The 12,498-nt window shown below is 50.9% G+C and overlaps 1 protein-coding gene across 1 annotated transcript; it reads right to left on the minus strand.

Moving 5' to 3' along the window:
• Positions 1-233: 233 nt before the first annotated feature.
• Positions 234-11,872, minus strand: Copz2 (COPI coat complex subunit zeta 2). Its single transcript, XM_041665331.1, has 9 exons — positions 11,745-11,872; positions 11,021-11,095; positions 7,718-7,799; positions 7,096-7,187; positions 6,638-6,693; positions 5,772-5,849; positions 4,134-4,185; positions 3,436-3,474; positions 234-562 (listed from the first exon to the last, which is right to left on the minus strand). The coding sequence occupies exons 1-9, from the start codon at positions 11,844-11,846 to the stop codon at positions 515-517; spliced, it is 624 nt and encodes a 207-aa protein (XP_041521265.1). The 5' UTR covers positions 11,847-11,872; the 3' UTR covers positions 234-514.
• Between the last annotated feature and the right edge of the window lie 626 nt (positions 11,873-12,498).

Consider the following 12,498-nt stretch of genomic DNA (forward strand, 5'->3'; position numbering starts at 1 on the left):
GCCCTTCTCTGAACACACACACACACACACACACACACACCCGCCTCTGAACACACACACACATACACACACACACACACGCCTCTGAACACACACACACACATACACACACACATGCCTCTGAACACACACACACATACACACACGCCTCTGAACACACACACCCGCCTCTGAACACAAACACACACGCACACACACACACACACACACAAACAAAGCCAAGAAAGAAGATCTATGGCAAGAAATTAAAGTTTATTAAGGCCTAGGGCTGAAAATGTGACCGAGGTCTGAGGGAAGGAAACTTTTCTGGTTCCCATGGCCCCAGGGGCAGGCCAGGGTACTGAGCAGGGTTAACAGAGCTGGGACCAAACTTTTGTTTCTTGGAATCCCTGGCAGAAGACCTCTGGGAGAGGCCTGAGAAGGCCGAGGGATCTCTCCTGACCCTTGAGGTCTCAAGGCTTTTGCAGGGACTGGAAAAAGGTTCTCTGGAGAGGGAGCCTCGACTCCAAGGTCTTCATTTCAGTAATGACCATTTAATTTGTTCCTTGGCTGACTGAAGAACCTGCCGGGAGGGAAGGGTGTTGGGAGAAATAGTTGAGAATGTCAATCAATGAAGCCCGAGGTCGCCTTTCCAGCCCTGGCCACTAGGTGGCAGCAGCTTGCCATTACTTAGTTTAAAGGAGACCAGGCAAACCCAAACAACTGCAGCCACACTCAACAGGCTCCTACCCAAGCCAGTCCATGTGTGGCAGTGGCCCCTGCCTTCCCCGATCCATGCCAGGCTACAGAAGTGCCATCATCAGGCAGGAGCTGGGCTCAGCCTCAACCTTGCCGGTGCTCAGGTATTCAGCACCTTAACGAATATTGGGGTGTGTTCCTAGCACCCCATCCTGTTTGCTGATGGGGCAACGGCTGTCGATGTGTGGGATTCTATTGCCAAGAAAAAAAAAAAAACCTCAGCCCAACGTATGCCCTTTTCTGTATTAAGACTCCATCCTTTCTCCCCCCAAAATGTCCATCCCACACTGCATAAGTCCCTTTCCTGTGGTCTCCCCGCTTCCTGGGGACAGGGACCTCCTCCCATCTCTCCCAGGGAACCCTTTCTCCACATTTTGTTGCATATCCACCTCTATAAGTTTTGTTTTTAATTAAGACTTCCCCAGCCGGGCGGTGGTGGCGCACGCCTTTAATCCCAGCACTCGGGAGGCAGAGGCAGGTGGATCTCTGTGAGTTCGAGGCCAGCCTGGTCTACAAGAGCTAGTTCCAGGACAGGAACCAAAAGCTACGGAGAAACCCTGTCTCGAAAAAAAAAAAAAAAAAAAAAAAAAAAAGACTTCCCCAAACGCATAGGTGTGGTGCCTGTAATTTCAGCTCCTGGGAGTGTGAGGCAGGAGGAAGATGAGTTCAAGGCCAGCCTGAGCTACACACAGCAAGACCATACCAATCTTCATTCTTCGTTCATTTGGAAAAATAGAAAGTTGTTTCCTGAGACTGTAAGACAACATTCTAGGTTCTTCCCGTCCATGAACTGGTTCATCTAGTTCCTTAAAATATTCTTTTTACAATCAATGTGTGTGTGTGTGTGTGTGTGTGTATCCATGCGTGTGTGTGAATGCTACAGTGCACACATGGAGCTAACAGGACAGCTTGTGAGCCGAGCACGGTGATCCAGGCCTTTACTCAGTGGGGAGGCGGAGGCAGGCTGGGATTGACTTTACGTCCTCAGGGTTGGCCCTTATCTGATTCACCTAACTGGACCAGGTGGGTTCTATTCTTCTGGGAGCCCTGGAGACTGAGTAACTTGCCTTTACCTTTCGACTTTGGCTGGTAGAGTAAGAGCGTAGGGTGACTCACAGGAATGCATTTTCTTTTTGTTATCGTTGTTGGTTTGTTTTTGAAACAGAGTCTTGCTCCTTCTTTGATACAAATCTGAGGCACTGGAATGATAAGCCTGCACCACCGTGCAGGTGCTGGGAAGTGTGGGGATCGCCCAGGGCTCTGTGCATGGTGAGCGATCGCTCTACATCACCAGGCCCACTCATGCTCTCTTTTAATTTTAAAGAATTGTATGTGTGTCACCTGGCGGTGGTGGTGCACAACTTTAATTCTGGCACTTGAGAGGCAGAGGCAGGCAGATCTCTGAGTTCGAGGCCAGCCTGGTCTACAAGAGCTAGTTCCAGGACAGCCAGGGTTACACAGAGAAACCTTGGTTCAAAAAACGAAAAGAAGGGGCTGGAGAGATGGCTCAGAGGTTAAGAGCATTGCCTGCTCTTGCAAAGGTCCTGAGTTCAATTCCCAGCAACCACATGGTGGCTCACAACCATCTATAGTGGGGCCTGGTGCCTGCAAGCATACACACAGACAGAATATTATATACATAATAAATAAATATTTAAAAAAACAAAAAAAAAAGAAATAAAGATAAAAAGGTCTCCTCAAGAGCAGCAAGTGCTCCTAACCATTGAGCTGTCTCTCTAGGTCTCCCCAACAACTCGCGTTCTTGTTTGCTCTGCTCAGCAACACCCCCACTTTTAGAATGTTTAATGTTTCTTGCATTTATTTACTTTAGTGTGCTTTTGTAGAGGTCAGCAAACACCTTGTAGGGAGTCAGCTCTCTATCGCAGCAATCAAACCCAGTTCAGCAGGCAAAGACAAGTGCCTTTACTTGCTGAGGCGTCTCGATGGACTACTTACTATTTATTTTTGTATTTTTCAGACACATGGCAATCACTCGGGGCTCAAACTTGACTTTGAACTCCTGATCCTACGGCCTCCACCTCCCAAGTGCTGGGATTATAGGTGTGAACCACCATGTCTAGTTGGTCTATTTTATTTTGGATAAAGTCTCATGCTACGGCCCTGGCTAGAGCCCAGGAATCACTGTGCAGCTCAGGCTGGCCTTGAATTTGAGATCCTCAGGCCTTCGCTTTCAGAGTGCTGAGATTATAGGTGTGAACCACTCTCTTCCAACCTCCTTCCACCCTGAAAACCACCAGGCAGCCACATTTTTTCCCAGCAGAACATGAGGAAACATGGGGGACCAGAGGGCAGACGGGGTGAGGAGAATAGTGTAGGACAGTGGGCATCGCACATGGTGCTCCCCACCGGTGCCACAAACTCATCTCACAGGGACTCATTAGGACTAGTTTATGCCAGGGAATGAAACTCCTTGGACATAGTAAGTCTGATTAGACAGACCTGCAGATGGCCAGAACTGAGGTCAAACCATTTGGCTTGACTAGCAGGAAGTCTGTGAACCTGGAGATCCAATCTGTGGATAGTAACCAGGACACACACACACACACACACACACACACACACGAGTCAGTCACCAGCTCATCCCTTCTGTCCCACACCTCTGGTCTCTTAACTCTGTCTCCCCTGGAACCCTGGGCTCTCCGTATCCTCTGGCCAAGGCAGATGCATGAGGCTTACCTGGGCCACACTCTGTTCTGTTAGGCCAGCGTCATCAGTCTGTGGGGAAGGAAAGTCATGGTCAGGAAAGAAAGGACTTGTTGAGTCAGAGAGGTGACAGCTTGCAGGGCGAAGGGTGCAACAGTTAGCATGACCCGGACCAGCACCTCTGTCTCTGCTCAGCAGACAGAGGTCCTGCAACCTCTTATCTAGATGCCAGGACCTCTGGTACCCCATCCTCCATTGCTGGGGATTAAACTCGGGGCCTCACAAGTGCTAGCCAAGTGTTCTTTCTAGCACTGAGCTGCATCCTTAACCAAACTGCGGGGAGGCTGATAAAGGGAGCTAAAGTTGGGGAAAGGTGTCACCAGGCTGCAGGCATGGAAAAACCAAACCAGAGCAGAAGGGTGGATCCCCAGTTCCCAGGGCTGCCTCCTGGAGTCATTTGGAGGATACACTTATTGCTCCATTCAAGCTTCTCACCGGAGGGTGGGGAGGAGATGTTATTTGTTTGTTTTTATGAGGAACAAACAGGAAGATTTCCTCTTAGCAACAGACACCCCACAGGTGCCACCGATAACTGCCCCTAAGTGTGAAGTCTGCGTGGCCGGGCTCCCACCAGCTTTAACCCTGACAACCTGATACCCAGGAAGAACAAGCAGAGAGGGGACAGGAAAGGCAGCCTGGAAAAGATAGGGGTAGGGTACAGGAAGGCTTACCCTAAAATTAACTTTCTGGATCACTTGCTGGGGGTCACTCTCCAGGATCACACTACAAGATCAAAGAAAATTGGGGGGGGGGCAGGTTGGTGATGTGATCCCCCTCCGACAAGCCACTTTCCGGTTTTTAATATATCCTATAGGGTCTCTCCTCTGGGGAACCTTCCCACAGGTTGTCCTGGAGTCACACGCGTCCCTCCCCCTGGGGGACTCTCAGCTCTGCTCCCTCTGGTCCACCTCCATGATCATCTCTGGGCAAATATTCAGCTGAGGGGCCTGTGAGACGGCACAACAGTTAAAGGTGCCTGCCACCAAACCTGACAACCTGAGTGTGATCCCTAGAACCCACGTGGTGGAAGGAAAGGACGCCTGGAGCAGCTGTCCTCTGACCTCCACACTGTGGCACACACAGCCATCCAAGATCAAATAAATAAATAAAAATTTAGCTGGGCGGTGGTGGCGCACGCACTCTGTGAGTTCGAGGCCAGCCTGGTCTACAAGAGCTAGTTCCACGACAGGCTCCAAAGCTACAGAGAAACCCTGTCTCGAAAAACCAAAACAAACAAACAAAAAATGTAAAAAACCAAAACAAACAATAATACAATTGAAAAAAAGGACAGCCCGGCCAAGCTGTGTAGACGCTGTGAGGGGGGCTAGATCTTCTCATGTTTACAATCCAGCCATCAGCACACCACCAAGCAATAGCAGGCAGTTAATACAAACCGAAGGGGGAGGGAGGCGGTCTCAGGGCCCCACCTCCCAGAGGCCCCTGCCCTCAAGTTGGGTGGTACAGTACCATGGAAAGAACATAGCCTCTGAAAGATCTCATGCGCATGGTTTTAGATCTTCACCCTTCTAATCCCTTTGGTGTATGTCCTTGGATAAGTTACTAGAATCTCTGAGCCTCTGTTTCCTCCTCTGTAAAAAGGGCAGATGTTTCAAAGATGCTATAATTGCTGCACCTCCAGCATTGAGGCAAGAGGGCAAGGGGTGGGAAGACGCTCGAGAAGTTGCTGCTACCATTTACCGCAGAATCAGACCTCTTTTCTTCCCTGATTATTGTCCCCTCTTCACGGAATTCTACTAACCAACTTTTCTTGTCAGTAAGTCTTATTACTTATTAGTAAGTCTGCCAGCTTACTAATGAGAGGCAATATTTACTGAGGAAAAAGACAAAAAGAATCCTCAGATGAGCAATGAGAGCGATGGGCTTTATCCGCATCATTCGTGTGACTCTTGCCGTCGTGTGTGTCAGCTTCCTTTTAGCCCCATTTTAGTGATGGGGAAAGTAGACTCAAGGAGAGTCAGTGTCACGTGAATCCAGCTGGCATTGGCGGGGGATCCTCTGGCTGAGGTCCTTTCGAAAAGGGACAGGTGTCTATATTCTTCCTCAGCCTGGAGATCAACCTGGATTTCCCCAAACTCGACCCATACAGCTGCCTGCTGCAGGTTGCTAGCAGGCTACCCCTGCTTTGGCTTGACTTTGGCTAATCATGATAAGGGAAGAAGATTTGGAGGCCTGGTTGGATTATGTGGGAGAAGGGAGGATGAGTTGGCCAGAGAGCTGACCAGAGTGCTCCCAGCACTGAGTCCACAAAGGTCATTCTGAGTATCAACATCTCTCTGTCTCCTCCTCACCCGCCATCTACGATTTCATCCAGCACCAAGAAGGCTCCATCCATGTTCTCCAGCAGCCAGCGTTTCTCCACGTTCTTCCTGTGGGCAGACACAAGCGCCTGAGCCTCCAGGCCCTCCCCAAGAAGACCTGGGCAGGAGGATACCGGGCAGTGGGGGCAGAGCTGGTGCCAGGGACTCTGAGCACAGAGCAGGCGGCCATCGTAGGTTGGTTGGTTCAGTGGGTCTCCACCTTCCTAATGCTGCGACCCTTCCGTACAGTTCCTCATGTTGTGGGGACCCCCAACCATAAGATCGTTTTGTTCCTTGATAACTGTAATTTGCTACTGTTAGGAGTCATAACGTAAACACCCGACTCTGGACCCCTGTGAGAGGGGTCGCGACCCACATTCTAGGCTGTGTTCCTGGCCTAAGTACCAGTACTGATGGTGATGCAGGGAAACCGACTCTGAGCTTAAAGTTAGAAATCCTGTTTATAGCGGGCCATGGTGGTACTCACCTGTAATCCCAGCACGCAGAAGACTGAGGAAGGAGGACCGAGTGGGAGGCCAGTGTGGCTATGTAACCAGACTTTCCTCTCCCTCTCCCTCTTTCTCCTTCTCTCCCTGCTCTCCCTGTGTTTAGAACTTGAACTGATTTGAGTTCTGTGACCTCTGGTAACTCAGTGTCTTGAGAGCTGATATCTGATCATCCCCTGCGCATGGTTCTGCCTGGGACACCACGGACATCAGGGGCCTTGGAGGAAGCCACTCCAGTTCTAAGACCAGCTGAGAGTCCCAGGGAAGACAGCAGGGCGGAAGAGCCTTGCTTCTGGGACAAAGAGAAAGGCCTGGGGGCTGCGGCCCTGGGGTGGAGTGAATCTCACTTACCTTAGGATGTGGCTCAGAGAGTCAAACAGGCAGGCCAGAACAGACATGAGCATCAGCTGAGGAGGAGGAGGGTGTGGGAGGAGGAAGAGAAGAGAGCTGAAGCTGAGAGGCCCCAAGCAGGCCCCTGAGCTCCCGGTGGGAGCACTCCCTTGTCAGACAGGGCTTGGCTGGAGGCTAGCTGCACTTTGACTCAAGGGAGGAATTCCCCTTAGGTTTGAGCTGGGGCACACTGGAGTGCTCCCTTGGAAGACATACTGCGTGTCTCCTTCTCTAAATATGTTTAGAAAGAATTAACAGCTACAGAAAGATCCATTTCTGGTCCCCAGGGAACCTAAGGAGACCCATACTGGCTGCACTTCCACCCCCAGATCCTAAAGGAAGGATAGCAATGGAAGCATCCAGAGCCCACCTCCACTCCAGGACAGACCCTTCTTTGTCACCCAGCCTTCTAGATTCACCTCGTTCTCAGAGGAAGAGCCCACCACATACAGGAGGAGGTCAATGCTGCTCTTGTAGACGATGGTCATGCCCCCGAAAAATGCGATCTCACCTAGAAGCAGAAAAGCTTTCAAATCGGCAGACCCCGACCCCAGCCTGGGGCTAGCCTGGTCTCCACTCCCCTTGCCTCTCGTTTTGCTTCCCACTTCCTTTCCCAAGGAACTCTAGACAGACCACCACTACCAGGAGGATGCTCTGGGTGTCCTTGGTCCCATCCCTCCTGTTGAGTGGTCAATACACCCAGCCTGCAGTGGACCTCCCACCCACCCTCCATCCCATGCAAGGCCCTGGGACCTGGTCCAAGTGTGTGTGTGTGTGTGTGTGTGTGTGTGTAGCAGGGGTCACAGCACAGTTGGTCTCCTCAACCAAGAGGGGGGTGGGGGTGAGAGTGATGGGGAGTGAAGGCCCCCGGATGAAAGGAGGGAGTGGAAAACAGCTGGGGAAGAGAGGACAAAGAGCCTCAGAGGAGAAGGGGCTGTGGGTGTGGAAGGCAGGTAAGGACAGATGTGTTCAGATGGAGAAGATGACAGACACTGGTGGTCAGTTATCTGGGAGTTCCAGAGGAGGAAGGGCAGGCGTTACTTTCAGCGCGGCTGGTCTTGTTGAAGACGTTTTTCTCGAAAACCATCTGCTCCTTCATGGAGGGAAATGTGTCATCATAATACTGTGAGAAAGAGAAGGAGAATGGCCATAGCCCTTGCACAGAGCCAGCTCCAGCCGTGGAAGGGGCGTAGCAGGGATGTTGGGGCTGGCTAAACTGCACCCCCTTGTCACCTCCCTCCAGGCCCTTTCTGTTTCCAGGTCCCCATAAACAAATTCCAAGCAAGCAAGCAAGCAAGCAAACAAACAAACAAAAAACAAAGTAGAGAAATATTGGGGCTGCCTTTGAAGTCTTCGTTTGATTTTCTTCCTCTCTCCCTTCTCTCCTTCCCCTCTCTCTCCTTCCTCTTTCTCTTCCTCTCTCTCTCTCTCTCTCTCCTTCCTCTCTCTCTCCTTCCTTCTTCCCTTTCTCCCTTCCTTCCCTCCAGCAGCGCTGGGGTTGCAAACCAGGACTTCACCCGTGCTAGCAATGCGTCCACCACTGAGCTGCATCCCGGCTTGTTTTCTCTTTCCCAAGTCTTTCTTCCCTTCCTTCCTTCCTTCCTTTCTTCCTTCTTCCTTCCTTCCCTCCCTCCTTCCTTCCTTCCTTCCTTCCTTCCTTCCTTCCTTCATTTTCTTGAGGTCTGGCAATGGAACCCAAGACCTTATGCTAGGCAAGTAAATGCATTTTCACTACCTGCATTCTCAGGGCCTGCCTCAGTTATTTTCAAAGCAGAGTCTCATTGTGCCAGCCAGCTGACCTGCTATATGTAGACCAGGCTAGCCTCATTTTCTTTATATATTTTTAATTCTTTTTTTAAACATTTATTTATTATGTATACAATATTCTGTCTGTGTGTATGCCTGCAGGCCAGAAGAGGGCATCAAATCTCATTTCAGATGGTTGTAAGTCACCATGTGGTTGCTGGGAATTGAACTCATAACCTTTGGAAGAGTAGGCAATGCTCTTAACCACTGAGCTATCTCTCCAGCCCCTTTTCTTCTTCGGGTTTTTTTTTTTAGACATGGTTTCTCTGTGTAGCCCTGACTCTCCTGGAACTGAGTCTGTTGGTCAGGCTGGCCTTGAACTCACAGAGATCTATCCGCCTCTGCCTCCTGAGTGTTGGGATAAAAGGCGTGCGCCACCACCACCGGCTTATCCTCAATTTCTTAACATATAACAAGCATAGGATCTTCTAGAAGGTGACCCCAGAGGCTTTAGCAATGCCAGTCCATCTCTGCCCATCTGCTAAAGCAAGGTGTGCTCAGCTCAATTTTCTGCATGTGAATTTTCAATAGTTAATCCTTCAGCTAAGTTAGCAGATTCTCTGCTTGCTTCTACCAAGGTGAATGTTATGAAGACTAAGTTTCAATTCCAACAAATGAAAAAGCTTTACTATATTTCATATCTAGTTTAGATGTTCTATCTGGGTGTAGTGGCATATACCTGGAATCCCAGCACCAAGAAAGAAGTAGGAAGATCAGGAGATCAGGAGTTCTGGGCCAGCCTTAACTACATGAGACCCTGTCTCAAAAATAAAAAAAAGTATGGCTAACCAAATAGTCTTAGCATTTAGGAAGCTGAGGCAGGATCACTGTGACTTCCAGGCTAGCCTGGGCCACACAGTAAATTCCAAGCCATCCTTGGTTATAGTGTGAGTCCCTGTTTCAAAAAACAAAATAAACAAACAAAAATATCCAGGAGTCTAGTTAATCCCAGTGAATTTTCGAGTTTTTGAGTCTAGACTGGTCTACGGAGTGAGTTCCAGGAGAGCCAGGGCTACACAGAGAAATCCTGTCTTGAAAAAACATAACAAAACAAAAAAAAAAAAAAGAAAGAAAAGAAATGAAAAGAAAAACAAACAAACAAAAAAGTTAGGGCAAGATGTTATATGCTTGTCTGTGATCTTAGCACTCAAGAGGCAAAGGAAGAAGAAGCAAGACAAGTTTAAGGACAACCTGATCCACAACAAAACAAAACAAAATAAAAGCATTATATTTCTGCACAGTTAATTGTATCAGTGGCAGGAATATTATCTATCTCTCATTTATTTATTGGAATTTTTTTTTTTTGAGACAGGTCTCATTATGTATCCCTGGCTATCCTGGAACTGACTTTGTAGACCAGGCTGGCCTCAAATTCATAGAGATCAGCCTGCCTCTGCCTCCAGAGTGCTGGGATTAAAGGTGTATGCCACTGTCTGGCCTTCAGTGGCAGGAGTTTTAGGGCATTTTTCTTTCTAAAGTTGTTTTTTCTCTCTCTCTCTCTTTTTTTTTTTTATTTTTCGAGACAGGGTTTCTTCGTAGCTTTTGGTTCCTGTCCTGGAACTAGCTCTTGTAGACCAGGCTGGCCTCGAACTCACAGAGATCCGCCTGACTCTGCCTCCCGAGTGCTGGGATTAAAGGCGTGCGCCACCACCGCCCGGCTTGTTTTTTCTCTTTTTTAAAACATTTATTTAGTTGAGTGTGAGTGTGTGTGTGTGTGTGTGTGTGTGCATATTTGTGAGGGGGCAGGTATGGAGAAGTCAAAGACAACCTGATACAAGTTGTTCCGTCCATAGTGAATTCAGGATCCAACTCAAGCTGTAGGCTTGATGACAGACAAGTGTCCTTATTCCCTGAGCTATCTGGCCCACCCTGAGACTTTGCTTCAAATTTAGTTTTAGCTCATCTCACCCAGGCCATGTAGGATGGACGCCAGATAACAGAAGGAGAGTCCCATGAAAACCTCAACTTCAAGCCCCGAGGCTGCCTATCAGTTATGACACTAATCCTGTGACCTCGGACAACCTGTTTCGTTTCTCTGCGCTTCATTTCCCGCATCTGTGAAGCTAGAGAGTGGGACGACAGGGCCTCGCAAATACCACCTAAATCTAAATACTCATGCTAGACCCTTCGTGTTTACCAAGCTGAAATACAAAAGCACACAGGTCACTTGTCTCCAGTTTAGGGACGGGGACTCCTAGGTCCCAGCTCATTTCTCCACTGATCCCTTTGATGGAGCTTCTCACGCTCGCCCCGGGGTGCAGCCGGCCAGAGCAAGAACAGCGAGAAGACACGAAACCACACGAGAAGACACGAAACCACGTCAGGAAACACAGTAGAGGTAGAGGGGATGCCCCTCTTCCCTGCCAGCCGTCAGACTGATAAGGCATAGCGGGGACAGAGTGACTTCTAGAGAATCTAGGTTGGGCTGCTCTGCCATCCAGAAAGCAGTTTCTCCTAAAGGAGTTAAATGGGCTGGGTGGGGACCGCTTGTCTTGGACCTGTGGCACTGTCTTCAGGGTTGCTGTGGTGAGGGGTTACCTTGGCCAGCAGCCTTCGCCCATCATTATCTAGGATGAAGACAGCCTTGATGGTGTAGAGAGAAGGTTCCTGAAACTGACACAGGAAAGGAACCTCTGACTCAAAGTGGACCCGTATCGTGGGCTCTCTGGAGTCAGCGATTCCCCCAATCCACAGCTGGTTCCAGCCCAACCCTGTGCCACATGGACCATTTCCGGTGCCCACTCTACTCCTAGGCAGATGTTCCACTGCAGGTCCGAGGAGCGGGTGCAGAAAGTCCTACCGGGCCCAAGTTCTGTCATGCACTGACTGCTCCAGAGCCCGAGTCGGAGTGTATCACAGAACCTGGGCCCGGGGAACAGCGGCGCCGAGCGAGCCTCCGTGTGTGCAGCTGACCCCAAGCTCCAGAAGCGCGGCCATCACCCTTGAGCAAGGGAGCCCAACCAGACCACCTCGCCACTCCCACTCCTCCCTCGTCCCGCCAGAATCTCACCCCCAACCCCATCACCCCAGTCAGTCCCTAGCACTGCTGTGAGTTTCCCCAGAACTTCAGTCCCGCGACACTCCACTCAGGCCAGGCCTCCTCACCCTCACCCCCCCCCCCCCCCCACCCGTGCGCTCCAGGACGAACTTTTTCTCCCCTCCTCGGGCCCGGGCCAAGTTCCCAGTTCGGGAGCCCGAGGCAAGTCGGCTGCCCCCGACCCCAACCCTGCCGCCCGGGGACCCAGCACCCCAAGCTCCGTACCCGCACTTCTGTGGCTCGGGTGGGCGGCGCTGCGCCCCCGGCTTGGGCGGCCGAGGCCCCCTCCCCCGGGTGCGGACGTGGCCAGGCCTCCGGCCGCTGCATTCCGCTCGCTGCTCGCAGTGACAGCGCCGCCCCGCCCCGCGCCCGTCCCCCCGCGGCGCCGCCCCTCCGCCCAGTCCTGCGTGGCTGGCCTCTGTGTGTGTCCCCTCTCTCTGAGCGAGCTTTCTGTGCTGACCCCCACTCTGCAGACCCTCCTCTCCCCACCTGGCTTCTTTCTCATTTTTCTCCCTGAAGCCCTTTCTGCGCCTCCAAGTCTCTCAGGTAACCCAGAACCAACTACTATTATTCCCTCTTCTGGCCTCTTTTGGCCCTGGGGCGGTGGGGCCTGTGGCTTTGGTTCATAGAGGTCTCCACGTGGCTGCCCTGGGCCAACCCGAATCACAGGTGAGACTTTTTTCAGGACGCCCAGATGCCATTGGGACAAATATTTCAAGTCACCTTTTTGGATCTCAGGACAAAGTTTATCAGAAAGACCAGGTGGCGACCCCCTCCATGGAGAAGAGTTCTCTTCCTCTCATACTAATTGGAGGAAAAGAGCCATGGGCTGAGGGACACCTCCCCCAGATATTTCAAGACCCAGAGGTGGATAGGGCAGGTAGTATATGTCCATAATCCAGCCTGAGCCTGTGGACAACCTGGCCAGAGTCCACTCACACACAGCGAAGGAGTGAGCGGAGCTTGGCCAAGCACTCAG

This window comes from Microtus oregoni, unplaced genomic scaffold, assembly GCF_018167655.1.
Source record: "Microtus oregoni isolate MIOR12 unplaced genomic scaffold, Mior012 000015F_ref0000493, whole genome shotgun sequence".
NCBI classification, from domain to species: domain Eukaryota; kingdom Metazoa; phylum Chordata; class Mammalia; order Rodentia; family Cricetidae; genus Microtus; species Microtus oregoni.

Coding starts and splice junctions, on each gene's coding strand:
- Copz2 (XM_041665331.1), bottom strand. CDS start 11,846: ATGCAGCGGCCGGAGGCCTGGCCACGTCCGCACCCGGGGGAGGGGGCC. Junction 6,694..7,095: donor GCTCTTCCTCTGAGAACGAG/GTGAATCTAGAA, acceptor CCTCCTCCTCAG/CTGATGCTCATGTCTGTTCT. Junction 5,850..6,637: donor TCTCTGAGCCACATCCTAAG/GTAAGTGAGATT, acceptor GTCTGCCCACAG/GAAGAACGTGGAGAAACGCT.